This window comes from Ammospiza caudacuta, chromosome 5, assembly GCF_027887145.1.
Source record: "Ammospiza caudacuta isolate bAmmCau1 chromosome 5, bAmmCau1.pri, whole genome shotgun sequence".
Classification (NCBI taxonomy): Eukaryota; Metazoa; Chordata; class Aves; order Passeriformes; family Passerellidae; genus Ammospiza; species Ammospiza caudacuta.
Window position 1 is genome coordinate 17,364,329 of NC_080597.1, and position 19,851 is coordinate 17,384,179.

The following is a 19,851-nucleotide window of genomic DNA, read 5'->3' on the forward strand; positions in this document are numbered from 1 at the left end:
GCAGGGCCAGGGCAGTGACTGTCCCCTGGGCTGGCACTGCTGGGGCCGCAACTTGAATCTTGTGTCCAGTTCTGGGCCCTCACAAGACAGACATTGAGGGGCTGGAGCAGCAGGAGGGGCTGAGGGAGCTGGGGGAAATTCAGCCTGGAGTAAAAGAGGCTCAGGGGGGACCTTGTTGCTCTTTATCTGTATCTGGAAAGAGACTGAAAAAAGGTGGAGGTCGATTTCTGCTCCCAGATAACAAGCAATAGGGTAAGAGGAAGCAGGCTCAAGTGGGACCAGGGGAGGTTTACGTTGGATATTAGGAGAAATTTCTTCACTGAAAGAGCTGCCAAGCACTGGCAGAGGGTACCCAGGGCAGTGGTGAAGTCTCCATCCCTGGAGGGATTTCAGAGCTGTGTGGATGTGGCACTTGGGGACATGAGTTGACAGTGCTAGTGGAATGATTGGACTCCGTGACCTTAAGAGTTTTTTCCAGCCTAATGTTTCTAAGAAAACTGATGTTGGTGTAAATCTTCTGGGACTGCAGCCTCACCTGTTTCCCAGATAAATCAGATTTTTGAAGATTTTTGTTCTCTTAGGGTTCTCAGTTTGGCCAGCTGTGCAGACCTAGCTTCCCATTCTTCCCACTGTTGCTTATGTTCCACAAGCTCCCTTGCTGATTTTAAAATCACAAGTAATGGGTGTTCTGCTGCATCTCAAGACATTTCCTTGATCAACTGCCAACTTAAAAAAAAAACCAAATTTGGAGGAGATAAATCCCACTGGCAAATTTCAGCTGGATAAATGACTTCTGTAAACTCATCTTCCAGCATAATGTCAAAAAAATTAATCAAGCCAGGCTTCCAAGCAGTTTCATCCATCTTAAGATAGGTGGAATGAATAACCACCTGGAAATGCCTCTTTCAATGTGTTAGTGAGGATAACTAGTAGATACAGGATTTTTAGATAGCTAAATTGACTAAGTTTAATCCTGCTCTTTATCACCAGTAAAGATTTGTATAATTAGATCTTCCAGGTATTGGATATTTTTCTGTCTCTGTACAGTCCTCTACTATCTGAAATCTCTGGGCCATGAAGAATTTACAGACCAAGCTCGAATTGCCTTTTAATGTTCTTTTAGCCTTGAGCTTCCTTAACTCCATAGTCTGACAAACTTTCCAGAAGTCCAGTAAGTTCTGCAGCTCTCCCTGAATGCTTTCCCATCTGTCACAAGGAGTTTTCCTGCTGCAGGCCCTAGGGAAGGTGGTGTTTCCCTCTAGCAATCTCACACTACTCGTGAGACAGTTGCCTACTTCTAATTGGTATCTCCTCTCCATGAACTCCAGAATTCCAAATTGTTTAGCTATCATCCCACAATACTCTCAAAAATGCATCCCCAATTTTGTCTTATTTTTGTTGTTCATGCAAACACTCATGGCGCTCTTTTTAATTGGGATGCCTATTTTTGTTATGCTGTAAGAGGTTTCAGTGAATATTAAAAAAAATAAATTGAGTCAACTGTCATTCCATCATGTAATTTTCTTTAAAATGCCTTAAAATGCAAATTAGGCTGATGTTCTTCTGGCTGCTGGTAACTTCAGCAGCATGAGAGAAGTTTGGGAGGTTTTTGGTGAGTGAAAGGCTGATCTGTGGCTGCCTTCCATTCCAGTCACAATTTATTCAGAATGTTTTTGGTGAAGCTGTACTGGGGATGAGCAGGTAACAGGTTCTGGCTTCAGCAGCTCCTGTGACTCACCACTTTCCAAAGACTGTGAATGCAACTGAAAATTACTTTGCCTCCATCCTCTGTGTGAGTGACCGAAATCTGTAACAGTAATCAACACAGAATATACCTAGTGGCTGTTTAATTAATTTACTGTAATTCCTGATGAAGCTCACTGCAGTTCCTTTTCTGTGTGACAGCCAGCAGTGATTTCCAGCAGACAGGAGGCAGCCTGTGTGGTGTGTGCTCAGCAGGGCTCAGCTCAGGGATATGATCAGGTCGTTAATACACACAATTCCTGTAACTAGGACAGCTCCTTTGTGCATAAACTCCTCCCTGATGTACCAGAGCACCAGTTCTTCAGGAAGGAAAATTGTGGGTGGAGCTCATTCCCTTCCAGTTTTGAGTCCCAGAGTAATTTTTCTGCTGTGAGCTGCTGTGCAAACACCTTTCCATCTCTGCCTTTAACATTTACTGTCAATAGGTCTGTCTCCCAAGCCATTCCACCTCCAAGATTCTTGGAGCCTAAGTAAAGGTTCCCACTATTCAGAAACACCAGGAAACAGATAACCCTATTGGGAAGTGAAGTGAGGTAGCTTATTTCCACACATAACCACCTTTTACACACCTTTTTTGTGTTCCTGTATATTATGATGGGTGCCAAGCTCCAACAATTACTCCTCTGCTGCTGGTCTGTGCAGGCTACATAGTGTTGTGCTGATTAAACTCATCTCCAAGTTCTTTGAAGCAATGTGTCTCACTTGTTCTGTTTTAGGATCATGTTGTCACCTGAGGTGGGACTAACATTAGCAGCATTTCTAATTGCTTTCCAGTGACATGTCATATTCCTGCCATTTCATGTCTTAAGTTGGTTTTATCTCCTCAGCATTGCAAATTTCCAAGAAACTTTCTATGTGGATTTCAAACTCTCCTCAGAGGTATGTTTTTTTCCTGCAGTGAATTGTAGGTGTCTGTGCATATTATTTATGACAGTGTTGATCATGTAACTTTCCCAAAAGCTTTCAAGTGCCTGAAAATTGTTTGCTGATTGACATCAGTGTTCTCTCATGTCTCAGTGAAGAGTATAATGACACAGATTTCAGTGCTTCTTGATCTATTTCTCTTTTGAGACTTAACAGCCAAGATATGTCTGATACCTTGCTAATAATGAAAATCTGTGTCTAACTTCTGGTTCTTTTAAGTTCTTTTTTTGAACTGTTCAGTGAAACATAATTATAAAAACAAGGTCATACAGACAAGTTTTAGCACTTCTCTGATGAAATGACTACTGTGGTTGTTTTCATTATAATCTCATCAGGGGACAGGGACAATAAAAGTAATGATATGGTAGATTCCTGACCTCAGCTCTCACAGAAAATAATTGTCTGACATTGTTACCATTTACAGTCCCGCCTTCAGCATTATCATATAAGTTTCTGATTATTCCATTAATGTCTGATATCCCATAATACACCATCATTTCACACAGAAATTTTAGCTTACTTAAAAGATCTTCTGCTACCCCATAGAAGGATTATTTATTATATATAGCTTTTTGCTTAATAGTAACTCTGAAAATATTAAATAGGTCAACACATGATCTTCAGTACTCCTTGAGTTTAGGGAGTTACTTGTTTTTTGACATTCAAAATATACTTTGGGAGTTCCTTTTCCAAGGTGAAAGCAGTGGCATCTTACTTTAGAGACTCTTACCTTGTTTGTTCTTCCTTCTCACTTCTGTTAAAAGCACCATAGATAGTTGTTCTGGAGGTATTTTAAGTAGTTTCTGCAGCATAAACTACTGAAGATGGGCAGTATCCTGTCTATATTTTTTTTTCTGTTTTATTTTTGAAATGTGTTTTCTTTCAGTTCAGAACAATGAATTACACTAAATCTCCTACTTAGAAATCCCATTGCCACTTGGCATAAAGTAAGGACTGTCTGTTTAAATCATTAACTCCAGCTTCTCAGCATCTCCTGTTTTATTCTTTCTATCCCTGGAAAGATCTTTGGTTCATGCTAAAGTTTTTCTGTTGTACTTCAGAACCCAAGTGAGGATGCTATTTTATTTTTCTGTGCATATTTAAAATGTGTAAAACATTACTCAATTACTGTTGAGCATCTAGCACTTAAGAGGATGCCAGGGGTAGGACTTCTGTAACTATGAAAATATTTGTAGAGTCTTTTAAAGTTTAGTTTACTGGTTCCTATTGTGACAGAGGAGATGGAATAGGTCGATACAGTTTGGGATGTCAAACTCCTTCCTGTGTGATGCTACAGTGTTGTGACATTATGCAGTAAAACTGTGGGCTTAATTGGAGTGTTCTGATTTCACATAAATTTTATACTGCTATCTGCTACTTCAGTAGTGTCATTCCATATCTGTATCATGGGATTGAGGTAATGATCTCACTGCAAAAAATTCTATCCAGAAATAGATGATGAAATTTAAATATGGAAGATTTTCAGCTCTGATTTCCAATAATTTTACTAGATATCATTTCTCAGTATGAAGAGTTCATTCAGCAATAGTACTCAGATAACCTTTTAACCACTCACTTTTGAGTGAGTTACTAATTACTGTTTTCTCATACTTCATTATCATATTTAAGTTAAAGTGATTCAACTGTACAGTCCCTTTAAAAGAAAGATTTTCTTGAAGCTGATAAATGCAACAGCCCCAACTCAATGAAAAGGCTGAGAAACAGCTGTAATAGGGAATATCAATAAGCCCACATGCCATGAATTTGAAGTTAAGAATGTAGAGAAATCAGTATGGGGTCTATAATTTACTGAGCCAGAGGAAAAGGAGAGTATGGAATGAAATGAACAATGTGTACTACATATGTATCAACAAAAGATGCATTTTGGGCATATCTAGTACACAAAGACTTAGATTGAACTGGACAAAAACCTTGCACGTTGGCTTAACTTCACATGCTAACAGTCAATTTCTGAACACAAGGAAGAATGGAAGCAGGCACTCAGTAACTTTAATTATTTAAATGGAAATGAAAAAACCAAAATCTCCCAATTTTTTGCATGTTGTATCGAGGCAAGCAAATAAGACTTGGAACACTGCAGATTTTGAGGTGTTTGGTTCCAAGCCCACCGTGTCTTTGTGCTTTTGGCTTCCTGCCCTGATGTGCTGGCTTGGGCTGGGGTAGAGCTAATTTCTATTTTAGCAGTTATGCAGTTCTCAGCAAGCAAGGTAAGAATATTTAGAAGAAAATTCATTCAGCATTATCTGTTATTCTAACCCAATATATTCCAAAGGCATTGGAGGCCCACAGATAATGGTAGATGTAGCCTTACACACTTACCTAATCTCTGTAACCAAACAGATTTTCTAGGTGATGTCAATTTCTAGAGAGTTCTTTCAAAAAAGCACAATATAAGTTTTAAATTTTTTTTCATCTTTTTAAAAAACCCAAATTACTCATGCTCTGACTTGCTAAATTTAGTCTAACATAAAAGTCCAGGTAGGGGGTCTAAATAAAAAACTATGCTTGGTCCTATGATGCAAAATTCTGCATCTTTAAAACAGCATCATCCTATTGCTATTCAGTGAAGTAATTCTGCAAATGTGAAGCTGAGATCTTATTTACCTAGAATCGAAGGAGGCAGTTTTTTTCCCTTGTCACTGTAAATAATTATATCAAGAGCAGCTTCTGCACTAACTCCTCTGTCACCACAATGGCTCATGATTTTCGTGGACTGTGTGCACAGTGACCCACTGCAGCACCAATGTCTCATCACACAGGCAAGATTGCAGCTCCTACAAGTCACTGAAGGAAGCACTGTAGTGATAGCCTACATCCTGTTTCAAAATCTGCTATCAAAGCAAATTCTTTCACAAGATCTTTTTAGCCACCAGCAAAATATTCATGCGGTTTTGTATAGTTGCTGAGGACATGCTCAGTTACCTGCTGGCTCCCAAACTCTGCCAGTATTTTTATAGGCTTTATTCTCTCTGGTGTTTTGGTAGTCATCTGAAGAGGTGTCAAGTAGCAGGTGAATAGCATCGGGCTAGAACCTATTCTATTTGTTGTCCGAAAGACAAAGTGCCCCAGAGGAATTCACAGCAAAAGCAGATTCCAACATTTAATAAGGGAAAGTAAAAGAGACTTGCCTTTGCCTAATCCATTCCAGCTGTGTGAAGGAAATACAGGGGCTAACCCTGCTGGGCTGCTTCTTTCCTGATTCTAGCCAAGCAGCAGGTTTCTGAAACAGAGTCACAGAGCACGTGTGTGATCACAGGCAGTGCCTCTGCCTGCTGTTGTGCAGAAAGGCAAAGAACACAGAAGCAAACGTTGGACTTCAGGACAGTATTTATTCCCTGTGATTTGCATCCTTGATGGAGGTGAGGAGGAGTTTAACATCAGCAGTCCAAGGCTGAAGGATCAGGTCTTCCTCTCACATCCAGAACAAAACACAGCCACAGAGGACCTGGACAAATTCTGCCAGGCTGCCCTGGCCCATGCTTCTTAATGTGATCTTCCTCTTTAGTCTGTTTTAATTATTATTAATTAACAATATTCCCACAGTTGTGAGAACAAGTTGTTTCAGCAGTCAGGATTTCGATTCCCCAACTGGCAATATTCCATTTTATCGTCTCCCTGGCTTTTACTTTGCTGAGCAGTAGAAATAATTTGCCTGCTGCTTGTTGCAGTTCCATTTCCAGGTGTAAAAGCTTGCTCAGGTAAGCAGAGTGTAGGTTCTGCCTCGGGCCAGGGAGCGTGGAGGGCGCGGCTGATGCTCTGCAGGATCACCACGGGACAAGGCTTGGCTCTGTGAGCTGTGTGAGCTCAGTCACTGTGGGCCGTGCCGGGCTGGGGCTGCACAAGGTGCATCCACCCTGACCTTCCGCCCACACGGGCCCTGGGCAGCCCTCAGGTGGTTTTCATACTAAAGAAGAAATCAACATTAGTTGGGCTGCAAAATCCACACACTACAGGATGCTTCATCCATTTAGTCCAAATGGGGTTGGATGCTCTTGAGATTAATGATTTTCCTTCCTATCCTGGCACGACACTGCAAGAGCAGCCAGAAGCTTGCCTAATGGATTCCAGACCTCTTTACTTATAATAATATTATGGCTATACATGGTTCTCTTTGTCTCAAGTAAACAATGAAGTGATCCACTGTGACAAATGTTTAAACATTATAGGGATGGGTTCTACCCACTCTATATTATAACTTGCTTGATTTTTCCCTCTGACATACCCAATTCATTGCCAATTCATAGGCACTTAAACTAGGGCAAGGAAAGAAATGCTGAAATAAAAACCAATTACATAAATTTTTTGATCCAGGAAGATACAAAAACTACTTTACAAGCTATAGGTTAATCCTGACATCCTTCTTGGGACAGTTCCTTACACTGTCAGTTCTCTGCAGTACTGGGATTTGCATGTCATCATGTAGTGTCTTCTAGAATGGGCATATTTGTAGCTGTGCTCAGATGAATGTAGTACAGGACGTTAACAACTTGAACAACATCTGTCATCACAAAAACTTGAAAACTTGTTTGCAAAATGTTTTAAACTGTATTTAAGTTTTTTATGCCTGGGGGTATATCCATACCTGTCAGGATTCAAAGGTCTATTCTGATCTATTCTCCATTTTTAAAATGCTTATCTGTACACAGGAACCATTCTTACGGTAGGATAACACACACACACACACACACACACACATATATACACACACACACACACACAGGGTGTTTGTGAAGTGCTAAAGAAAAACACTTGTTTTCCCTGCAGACAGAAAAGCTGGGATAAGTTTAGGACACATTAAAATGGCAACATAAACTGAAAAGTTGATTTTTTTAGACTGGAAACCTGGTGTGTTACCAAAGCAGGTGTCATAATCTAGAATAATGGAAATTCAGGTAAAAAATGTAAAACAGGTCTTTTAATAGACTCAGTGATTTTAAAAATGGGGATGGAAATTACAAATCCAGTAAGTGTTCACTTCTTCACAGATAGTATGGTTACATTTTGAGAAGACAGTACTGAGGTCATTCATCAAATATAGACTGCAGCAGAAAATCAGACTCTGAAACTAAGCCTAATTTCTGTAGGTCAAAATTATCATATTTTCATCTATGTAACCTGCAGATTATCTACAAGAGAAATAAATAGCCAGGCAACCCACTCCCCACTGTTTTAGCAATTGCTATAGTACACAAATCTGTCATTTTCTGAGGGAGCTGTTTACTCAAAATCCTCTTTTGCATGCTAAACATCTTGCCTGTGATCACCAGTGCCTATTGCTATTTTTTCTGTATCCAACTCACACTGAATCATCTGTGCTCTTGGTTCAAAGGCTCTAAGTTCCAAAAGCTGCAGGTTACAAGAATGAAAATATAGAAGCTAGTATGCTAAAATACAGGGGATAAATAGGGTTTTGAAAAGGAAGCATCTACTCATTTCTTCCACTGACCAAGGAAAGGACTAGGGGAAAGAACAATTTTGTGGAAACTGAGGGGAGCACAAACAGCTCACTGGGGAAGGAGTGTTACTGGAGGGGCTTATCAATGCTCATCTCCTGCCAACACAGGACAAGGAGCATATGGGATGTGCTCACCTGATCCTAACATACATGGCCTGCTTAACGCTTTGGGAAAAGCAAAGAAACAGAACAGGGGTCAGTCATGAGAAGTGATCAGGAATCAAGCCTTCAAGAATATTGCATTGTTCCAACTTATAATGTTAGAGCAAACTAATAGTACATAAATTAGCAGATTAATTCATTTTTGTACATGTACACACACGTATTAAGCCAGGATACCATTACTGTACTACAACAGTGTTCTTAAATTACATGGCAATTTTAACTGGAGACTGAAAAAATCAATGTGCAAAAAAGCTGGAAGAATTAGAGCAAGGAAAAAGGAAAGAGGAAGTGAAAAGGAGAACGCTCACAACAAAGCACAAGGAATTCTCTCTCTTAAGTAGCAGCCTCAGCCTCTTCTGTTTGAGCAAGTGCTGCTGGAATGGTCCTTCAGCCTGATCTGCACTAGATACATCCAGGACTGGCTCCAGTGGCAAGCAACCTCCTCTATCACTGAATTAACCATCACTTCTTTCCCTATTGCAACAAATCTTTAGCTCTATTTGCTCTCTATTTACACTTAAAGGGCAAATGATGAAATCAAAGGAACATTACTGTTACCATCCCATCTGCAACCCAGCGATACCCAAAGGTTTCAGACTGACATCAGTGCTGAGGCTTCATGTACTCCACAGCTCCAGGAACTGCTGTCATCTTTTTCACCCTACACATTTTGCCAAAACTCAACACTCAGCCTTCTGGAACTCTTCTAAAACACAGTGGTGACTCGGTACTCACTCTGCATCCTTCCAAGTACTAATGCTTTCTTGGTAAGAAGAAAAGTCCCTGCCTTTCTTGACACCTTTTTCAGAGTAATGTCTTACTCAGCTCTCTCCCTTTGCTTTCATCTTCCTTGCAAAACGAGTCCAAAATAAGTCAACGTCATTTTGTCCCGTGGCTGTGTTTAATTTTTTCTATTTATACTGCAAGTTCTGCTTGCTCCCTTAGATCTGCCTCCCTTTTGGTCTGAGGGGTTTTGTTGGAGGTTTTGTCTTGGTTTCATAGCATTTAACCTTACAATAGCCTACTTGTGTCACTCTGTCAAATGAGATCAAGCAAAGCTTTTGTGGCTGTGCATATAAAAAACTAACCTGGTTTTAATGTTGTTTCTGTGTCTCATGCCACAAATAGAGAGGATTTGTGACATCTCACATGGAAGCTATCCCAACGTCACTATAAATAAAGTCTCTTAAAACCAGAGCAACAGATACACATAGCAATTAGTCTTTGGGACCAGAACTACTTTTATAGTTGATGCAGATTTGTAGTTTGTTTGCATGACATAGTAGTAAAACTGTTCAGCACAGAAAGATGGCAGCACCTGTTTCTCCAAGAAAAGGAATAAAAGATGACTTAATATATTTTAGAGTGAGACATTACTCCTAAGCAGTAATTCAACAAGACAGGTCATGATGTAAATAATTATGTGCTAGAAGTGGTGCTGTTCAGCCTGAATTCACAGGTGCTTCCAAACACAGGGGACTGTTCACACTTCAAAACAGCAAAAGAATATATCTCAGTATGGCTTTACTTACTTACCAGGCAGATGTACTCTGAAAAGACACCAGGGGTGGGCTTAAAGCATCTCCTTTTAAGGTGTGTACTGTCTGTGATGTTCGAGGCTGGGGCTGAGTTTGAGGCTGTGTCTCTGGCTGAGGCTGTGTCTGTCTTGGGTCCTGAGCAGGGTTAATCCATCGACTCTGGCCCGGTGTCATCCACTTTCCATTGATTCCCCAGCGGGCCAGGTAAAATTTGCAAATATCATAGTTCATTGAAGAGTAATATAAAAGGTCCAGTATCAGTAAGATCACCACAAAAAAGCCATAGATCCACACTCCCAACAGTGCACTGTAGTTGCTGTGAAAGGAAGAAAAGGGACAACAACTATCTCTCAGTAGTGGTCACTGCGTTAGTTCATCAAGGTTGCTTGTTTCATTAATTATTTATTGATGTCTGAAACAAAATATTTTTCCAAAGCATGTGTCTTTAAAATTAAGCTATTTTTTCCAATATGAATACTGCTATAAGCATGGTTTTTAGAAACTAAATCCACCTGTCTTAAAAAAATTTTTGTCCTTCTCATCTGTCCATAGGCTATCCAGAGTGGCTGCTAAAGAGACCTCTTAATATGGCTGGCAATAAATTTTAGGAAGAAAGAACATTGGCAAAATAATGTCAGACAATGCACTTCACAGGAAGGAAAGTATGTACAACACTGAGATGTATATGTTGGTGTATTTATAATGTGTATATATAGATAAAGGCCATGGCAATTATATGGTGCAGAGAGCTGTAAATCTGTGACAGATGACTAATGGTATTAAAAGAAAGGGGGGGAAAAACAGGAGGAAAAATTGTAAAGGGTCAAAAATATGGAGATCAAAAAGGGGAAGAAGTGCTAATGCCCTGCTGGAGATGAAATATTATTAAAAGAAAAATGACTGTCAGGTGTAAATGCAGTTTGGATTGGAAACTGTGTGAGTGGGGAGAATGAGATCAGAACTGAGATAGAAAGAAATGTATAAAAATGAGATTGTTAAGTAGAAAGCAAAAGAAACGCTGATCTAGATCCATAAGCTAATGTGGAAGTACATGTACTGGAGACTATAAAACCGAGAGGAAGCTGAAGGGATGTTAGTAAAAAATGTCATTAGGAAGGCAGTCTCAGAAAATTTATATCCAAGTCATGGGTGGGTAACCCACATCTGCATTGGGCTGAACTCAAAGCTGAACACACACTCAACTGTGCTCTCCTTTCACAGCCAGTCAGAAAAACTTGGAGGAAATCATATTTTTTTAGGACATTGATCAAAATGGAAGAGCTTTAAGAAGAAAAAAAAGGATGAGAAGATATGCAAAACAGAAGGGTATTTGGTATTTTAAAAATATGTCCTCCAGCCTTTCTGGATCAAAATATTTCAAGTCTCTGCTTTGAACTTTCATTTCCATTTAAACTATTGTATGACTCTTCCATTTATACTTTAAAAAAATTAGGATTTGAAACAAGAAATCAGAATTTTACTGTCTGTCAGCACTTCAAGAGAGTGATTCTTCCTTTCAGGGAATGATTTTTCCACTACACAGCTATAATGCCCTTAGATTAAATGAAGTTTCATTTTAAATAACTAACAGGAGGAAGGTCCAAGCTGTTAATGGCTCACTTCCCGTCTAACTTTAGGATTACAAGCCTAGAATTAAAATTTAAAAAATAGAAAGAAAACAGAACATTTCCAGAAGGATTAGAAGTAGGCAAAGTTTAATATTCTGAAAACCCTTAACTCCAGAGTATTTACCTCTGCTAAACTTACACATGCAAGCCTAACTTCACACAACAGAGGGTAGATCTTAGTAATGCACTAAAATCTGCAGTTCAGGCCCTTAAAAGTAAAACAGGACCTGGTTAATCCAGGCTTCTCAGCAGTGCTGTTCTTGACTTCCAGTAGATTTAGTCCTACTGGGGGTAAATTCTTCTATTTTCTGTTAAAAATAATAAAATGCAAGCAAAAGCTGGAAAAGTCAGGAAGAAATGCACTTGGATAAATCCCATTCTTGTTCATCATTACTTCCAATAGGACCCATTTTGCATACAGGTGAGCTGTATTTGACCCACACTTAAAAAAGCATATTTGTTTTGGCAACAATGTGAGAAGCAAAAATATTCCTTCTAGTTAACTCAAAAGAATTTTTTTTGTATTTTGGGTATTTAATTTTATCCACCAAAATTTTGACTAGTGAAAATTAGAGCTATTTTGAGTGTTTCAATTTAAAGCAGTACTTTAATAATCATGTCAATATGTAAGCTATTCATCTGCTCCTCCTAAAAAACATCTGTTTCTCACAAGTACAAAAAATGAAAGGCTGCTGCTTTACATTAATTAACAGACAATGGGACAACAGCACTATCAAAAGAGCCTTGTGAAAAATCACAAGTAAAAACAGTAAGTAGTATGTTTAGTATGCAGAAGGATATTCCATACATTGATACCTTCTGTTTCTCCAACGATTAAGGTGGAAGAAAATGGCAGTTTTTCTGATGACTACTAATAAAAATTAAAACTGACCTGCAAATCAAGATGTCCTCATTAGAAAATAAACAATCTTATTTACATGGATTAACAGTAAGGCCAGAAACACAGAAGAGAACTCAGAATCCAAAAACTTCTAGGACTTGCTCTTTCACTGACCTGAATGATTTAATTGTCAGTTTACTCTTGCAATCTGATTTTCCTGGTCTTTGTTTTCATTTTTACTAAAACTGAAGTGTGAACAGATTCTAAAAGTGCTGAGATTGAAATTATAGATTTGTTCCATTACAGGGTGTATCAAGTTGCATCCATCTCATTCATTCACTTTTTGAGACAGATAACAAGCTGGTTATGACTAGCCTATATCTTTTTAGTAGATTTTCTTGAGTTTTATGTGCAGAACAGGAACAAAAAATAACTCATTTGGGAATTCAGGTTTGAAAAAGCCAGCAAATCTGAACAATTGCAGGCTGAATTCTACAGCTGCAGAGTTTAAATGTGGGCAGATGGTCATGGAAATAGTTCCCTCCTGCTCCACTTAAAAGGGGCAGTTCCTTGGATTAGTAACAATAAGGGCTGCCCCTAGGAAATGCAAGGTTACGGCTTTGGTGCTGAGGAAGCCAGAGCACTTTTTGCATCTACACTTTAAATGAGATTTCCCCCCCATTTTGCTTTATAATTATCTCCAGGCTTTGTCCAATCCTGGGTTTTCCTGAGGAATCTGTTTCTGCCGTACATGAGAGGTCTTTCCTGCCAAATATTTTTGCAACAGCTGTTAGTAGGATTGCTGATTTTTTTTTTCTTTCGTGTAAAGATGACTCTCTGAGTGCTATTTAAGCAAATACCATTTCTGCAGGGGACGCTCAGTACCTGGAGAAAGATGGTGCTGTTCTGTTCTCACACTGCTTTGGGTGCTAGTGTTGGAATGAGGTGTGCAAAAGCCATTCCATGCTGACAAATCAAACTAAGAGATAAGCAAAACCATGGATACACTACAGACTGCCAGACCAATGCTGCAGTAGCAGATTAAGGACCCCTATCGTAGTGGTACTACTGATAATCTACCAAAATACACACAACAAAAAACCTGACTATGAAAACTAGAAAAACTAGGTTCAAGTGAATACTATTTTTAAGAATAGCTAAACAATTTCTTAGATGGTTTTAAGGGAAAATAGTTTGGATCAAAGAGCTTTTCCTGTCTGTTAGACATAATTTTTATTTCTATATTTAATACTAAATGAGTTATTCACATTCAAAAATATTATAGACTGATTAATTTGCATGATTACAAAGATCAATACTCCTATATTTTCCTTTTATAAAAAACATATAAATATCGTGTTATAGTAATGGAAAAATGTAAATAAATGTGACTATAGTTGCATTGTGGGACTGGTGAAGACAAATGTGCCTTTTGAGCTGTGCCATATCAAAGAAGTCTCAAGTCACTTCATTAACTTTTTCCCTCAACTGTATTATAAAACAAGAAATTTGTTTTGGTGATCACAAAAATGGCTAAGGGGAAAAATAAACCAAATAATAATATTGAAATAAACCAAGCAATACTGTTGAATCACTCTTCCCTGAAAACTATAATCCATTTTTTTAAAGTTCATTGCTTTTCCCATATCTTAAATTATTCTCCCTTGCCACAGTACAATAGGTTTCATTAGATTTTTTTTCAGTGGTGTGTGAAATTAGATCTAAACAAAAAGCTGACTTTGTCACTGTAAACTGAAGCCTGGAAGCATTAGAATCCAAATTATTGTGTACGATAGATAAAGTCAGAGTATTACTTAAGAAGCTATTTGCAATGTTTTTAATGTAGGCACATATGGTTTTCTTCTTTCTGCTCCTTCTAAAAATACCAGGGAGTTTTCTACCAATATCACTGAGCTCAGGGTGAGGAGATCTCTCCTGTCTGTCTTACTCCATGGATGGAGTTTTACATAGAAAGCAGCATTTCTTCATTTTGCTGTTCCTGAGAGATTTATCTGAAGTGATGTTTGAGGAACAAGGCAACACCAGTTCCATTCCTGCACTTATCTACACTACAGCTCCAGAGGCTTTTTACTGTATCCAGTAGGATGTCACATACCTTTGCAAAAGTTCTCACACAGCTGATGCTCCTAGGAAGTCCTGGACTGGATGGTAAATAGTCTGCAGGTGGTTCTCAACCACAAATCTTACCAACAAAAACCTAGACGGGTACCTCTTTCTGCACCACAATTGAACAAGATGACTTTTGAAAAATAGTTCTACATAAAAACTAATATAATACTTTTGCTCTAAATATTTTTATCAAAATAAACGCTGTAGTTCACAGAATACCAAACTAATTTTTTTTCCAAACTGCTTGCATACACAACAGCCCTGTGATATGAAGACCCCTGGATTTATTTTTTTGGGAATGTGTGCACATATGCAGATGTGAGCAAGCAAACAACGCTGGAGGCAGAGAAATGCTCTGTGTCCCAGGGCATCTTTTGCAATCAGCCTGGACCTGTTCCTCTGCCTTGGAAAGGCTGGTTGCCCTCTACATTCCAGTTTGCTGGTGAAAGAAAGGGCAGAAGAGCCTTCCCTGAGTAAGCTCTGGTCATGACTACACAGAGGAGCTGCTGAGACACTGGGAAAAGCCTGAAGCATTGGCTTAGTGCTTGTCAGAACTGCCTTTGATGACCTCTCTGAGACAGGGTGGTCAGCAGTGCTGATGCAGGGTTTACAGAACAACACAGCAAGAAATAAAACAAAGTTGCTGTGTGCAGGACAAAGACCTGGAAAAGCATGGGGGCAACATCCTCGTGAGCCCATTCTTGAGGCTCATTTTACCACTCTAAGTGTGCAGCAGATTCTAGCACTGTCTGTGACTGCCTGCAGAGCCCTTCTGTTCTGAGAGTCTGGTGAGGACCTCTCTGACATCCAGGGCTGCTGAGGGAGCAGGGCCACCCCAGTACACAGAGGGGCAGCACACCCTGGTTTTTTAGCATGTGTAGAGCACACACATGTGTGTGGGCTGGTTTTTTAGCATGTGTAGGAGCACTGGGGCTATAAACTCCACCTGGTGGCCTGGGACTATTTATGTTGCCAGATTTGGGGAGCTCCAGGTGAAAGCTGCTGGATTGTCTGGGCTGCACAAAAGGTGGAGAACATGGATGGTCTTTAACAGGCTTGGTACTACAGTGTCTTCCCAGCATTCTGTGTGATCTGTTCTCATGATCCCAGATGCACTACAAAGCCAAGGCGAGAAAATTTCACCTGAAGGATGTAACTGCACATAAAGTAACACAACAGTATAGATCCACATTGATTTAAAGATATCTTATACGGGTAGAGTCTATTTTTGTCTGTCTTTGCAGGTGATTGACACATTAACAACCGGTAAATTTAGAGAATGCAACTTTATGTCTGTGCAAGACTGAAATTTCTCTGGGCAGCTCTGTATGAGTGGTGGGTGTTAAGGAAGGCAATGCTTTGCTGACTCCTCAAGCTGAGCACAGCTGCACACAATGAATTAGACCAGCCAGCATCTGTATTCCGGCACCATTATCATCTCCTAACAGCCCTGCACTTGCTCCCATTGGGGTGAATACAACAGACCAATTGACTGGCACCACAGAAAACACCAAAATCCTCTTGTGAACAACAGTCCATACACTGGGATTCCACCTGTCTTTAATCTGCTCCTTCCTTGTCCTGCAGAGGCTGGATACCAGAATAAAATGGCAGAGAAAGCAGATTGATCAGATTTCGATCTTGGGGATTACACCAAGGGAAATCACAGCCGATCAGTGTGGCCAGAATGTCAACACTAAATAGCAAACTGACCACAAGGGAAGATTTTGTTCCTGTAAATAGATATTCAGTAACAAAGATCTATTTGCTACTTCCTATTTCTTTATAAATAAAAAACTTACTGACATTCATTCTGGGGGACAGCCCTCAGCAGAACATGGAAGTATCCCAGGTAACAGGCAAGGAGACCACACAATATTGGTATAAAAGCAAATACATTCTGTTCCCCAAGGCTAGTGATTTGTTACAAGAGATTAAGATTCAAAAACATCAGGGATTCCAAAAAGGGCATTTGGGTTGATATGGAAAATGTCAGCTCACTTCCTCTCTCACCTATGAACAGCTTTGGGGTTTATTTTTACTGATGCACATTTAAACATAGTTTGGATCAAATTAGGGTCAGGGCAAAGACTTTTCTAACTTTTATATGTAACTTTTTATTTGTCACATTTACATGGAACTTTTACTCTCCTTGCAATGTTTATAGCCCATGTCAAAGCGAAGAAAGCAAAGCTGAAATATTCTTTCTTTTAGGAGCTCTGCAACAACAAAAAACCTTTTAGTAATGGTTTTCTGTATATGCAATTATTCTAATTGCTTCCATCATTAAGTGCACCTCAGACTCTGTTATTAGACCAGGAACAGTTTGGTGAGGAGTACTTTAGAACTCATTTACTTACTTATGCATATATCCATCTGCATTCCCTGTTAAGTTCATCTGCATAACAGTCTGAAATTCTGTCTCATTGCAGCAATATTTAAACACTGTGTTGTTATGGTGACAGCAAAAGATGTAAGATTTATTGTCAGAAAGACGGGGGCAGTGAAAACCAAAGTGGTAGCGACCTTTGTAGTCCGTGTATGGCTCGCAGACCCGAAAATGTGCGGACAACACTGGAAAACAAAAACAACATTGGTTTTGTCAGTCACTTGTGTTATCTGCATCATATCAACTCTCATTTTTCAAGGCTAAACAACTGTTGCTTGATTTCTGGAAAACGTCAGTAGTACAGAACTTAAATGTTTTAACATTTAGTACTTAAAGGTAACAATGTTCAGACTTCTGTTATATCTTGAGTTCTGTTGCTTCTATGTTCGATTATCATTGTTTGTTTTAAGGAAAGGGAGTAATGCCCTCCATGTTAAGAGGCACAAAAGTGTTTAGGGAAATTGTTTCACACTACTGTTCTAGTTATAGTGATATCCATAACCCACAACAATGTTCATGCTTGATTCTCCTGGAACGACTTAATAAAAACAAAACGTCTGTGTAGAAACTGCAATGAAAGTTTGATGGCACTTGGTTTACTGTTCCTGATTTCTTTTCTTCTTCTCTAAAGGTCAGTCTTTGATAAGGAATAGTGTATCAGAAACAGTCATTACAAACAGTATAACAAATCTGAGCAACTTTGAATTTGCAAATAGACAGAACTAATAAAATACAGGTTGTTCCTGGGAGTTTTTACGTTTCTTCTTTAACAAGTTCTCACGTAAAGTGTTTATTACAGCTCTGAGAACATTTTTCTTTTTTGCAGTCCTGTGTCACACTGATTTCACCATCACTTTTACTGGGGTAAAAAAGAAGCTGTCCACTGATACCCTTTTCTCATCTTGGTTTCCCTGAGTTTCTGAGTTTTTCAGTTGTGCAGAGGGACAGGGTAGAAATGCCTTCCAAAATGGTCGTAAGCAAACATATGCAGCTTCCTGAAATACTTTTATATTGTATTTGCAGGGAATGCCCCAACAAAGGCAGGGATGATAAATCTGACTCTATGTTCTCAGAAGGCTAATTTATTACTTTATGGTACTATATTATATTAAAGAATACTATACTAAAGAATACAGAATGGATACTTACCAATGCTAAAAAGATAATAATGAAAACTCGTGACTCTTTCCAGAGTCTCGACACAGCTGGGCCCTGATTAGCCAATGTGTCAAAACAACTCACACCAGAATCCAATGAAACAATCACCTGTGGGTAAACAATCCCCAAAGACATTCCACACGAGCACAACACAGGAGAAGCAAATGAGATAAGAATTGTTTTCCTTTTCTCAGAGGCGTCTCATCTTCCCAGGAGAAAAATCCTGGGCGAAGGAATTTTTTCAGAGAATGTGAATGCCACACTTTTAGGAGTCAATGTTTGTTTCCACATTCACAGTTTGTGTTATGGTAGGCCTCACAAGATCATTTAAGAGTGCATGTACACAGACACCCCAAAGGACTTAAGCTCTAAGGAATGTGAAATGTGGAAGCTGAGTCTGAATCCTCTCAGCAGTGAAATGTTTGTTCTTTGGAGAACTGAGGCTCAGCAATGAAGTGGGCAGCTGCAGTTCATAACGTTACACCAATTAATAAATGATACATTCACTTTGGACTGACTGAATTAACTCTTTTAATTTGGTGCATGAGTTTTCTGTCAGTTTACCAGTACAAGAGGTTACACATAATGACTTGCATGGATTTAGCTGAATGGCACTACCCCTCTGCACAGAGCCCCTCTTGATCTGAAACTGCATCTGTGCACCTTGCCTGTCTGATCCTCATTTTTTTCTACTTTGCCTAAAAAAAAAAAATAGCCTATTCCTAATACTCTTGTTTGTCAATTTTATAAAATATATTAATTTTAAGACAAATTTTAGGGATTGTGACATTGGAGATCACTTTATTTGTGTGTGGAGAGGGGGAGCCTAGAACAAAAACCAGAGTACTAGGCTGATGACAAGGTAATCTTGTACTGCAGTCTGAGTCAAGAAAGCCCACTCCAAATATTTATGTATGCACACATATACCTGGCATCATTACTTGCATGAAAGATGAAATCATTTTTGTAGATTAATTCAGCCAGAAACTGAAAGTGCTGGAAGAAAGTAATTTCTAAAAGAATACAGATATTGAGAACACTAATTACCTACCTGTTCTTGCTCTACCTCAGAAAAAAATATGTGTTCCAAATGTGAGGATGCTATCATCAGTAAAGAAACTTTCTTTACACTTAGGTTTTCAATACCCTCTGAAACTCTTGTAACAAATCTGCATGTTCAAATTCTGTCACAAAATCCACACAGCATGTAATTGCATGGGAATGAGTTTGTTTGAACAAGTACTTTGCTGCACACCCCTCCTTAATTAACAAAGCAGTAATAAAAGTGTGCCAGGATAGATTATGTTGTGAAAAACCTCCATGTTTGCAGCTGGAAGGGACCTCTGGAGGTCATCTCATGCAAATCCACTGCTCAGGCAGGGCCACCTGATACCCAGCACCATGTCCAAATGGCTTTTGAGTATCACCAAGGAGAGAGACTCCACATCCTCCACAAGCAACTTGTGGCATTGCTCAGTCCCCCTCACAGAGGAAAAGCATTTCTTGACATTGGAGGGAGCCTCTGAGTCAGTTTGTGCCCCATGGTCTCTGGTCTCGTCCCTACCACTCAGGGGTTAAGCCTGCTCATCACTGCCAAGAGTTTGGTTTAACTGCACATCTGGAAGTGTCCCCTGATCCCTACATGGCTCCTTTGCACATTTTAAAAAGACAAGAATCCCCAAACTTCTCTGAGAATGAAAACCGAGGAAAGCATGATTATAGAAGAAAGAGAGAAATAAGACAACATCAGGTCCTAGGAGGACGGATGTCTGCAAAGAAACAGTCCTAAGCAAATCCTTGAAATAGCAAAATGTGTTGGTGATTAAATAAAGGCACGA

General features: G+C 39.3%; 1 protein-coding gene across 1 annotated transcript in view; it reads right to left on the bottom strand.

The window, feature by feature from the left end:
• Positions 1-6,493: 6,493 nt before the first annotated feature.
• SHISAL1 (shisa like 1) overlaps positions 6,494-19,851 on the bottom strand; it is a 51,099-nt gene continuing 37,741 nt past the window's right edge. The window contains exons 3-5 of the mRNA XM_058805868.1: positions 16,827-17,040; positions 9,866-10,183; positions 6,494-6,613 (exon numbers count right to left, since the gene is read on the bottom strand). Coding sequence (XP_058661851.1) covers positions 6,598-6,613; positions 9,866-10,183; positions 16,827-17,040 — 548 coding nt within the window. The 3' untranslated portion in view covers positions 6,494-6,597. The remainder of the gene's footprint in view (positions 6,614-9,865; positions 10,184-16,826; positions 17,041-19,851) is intronic.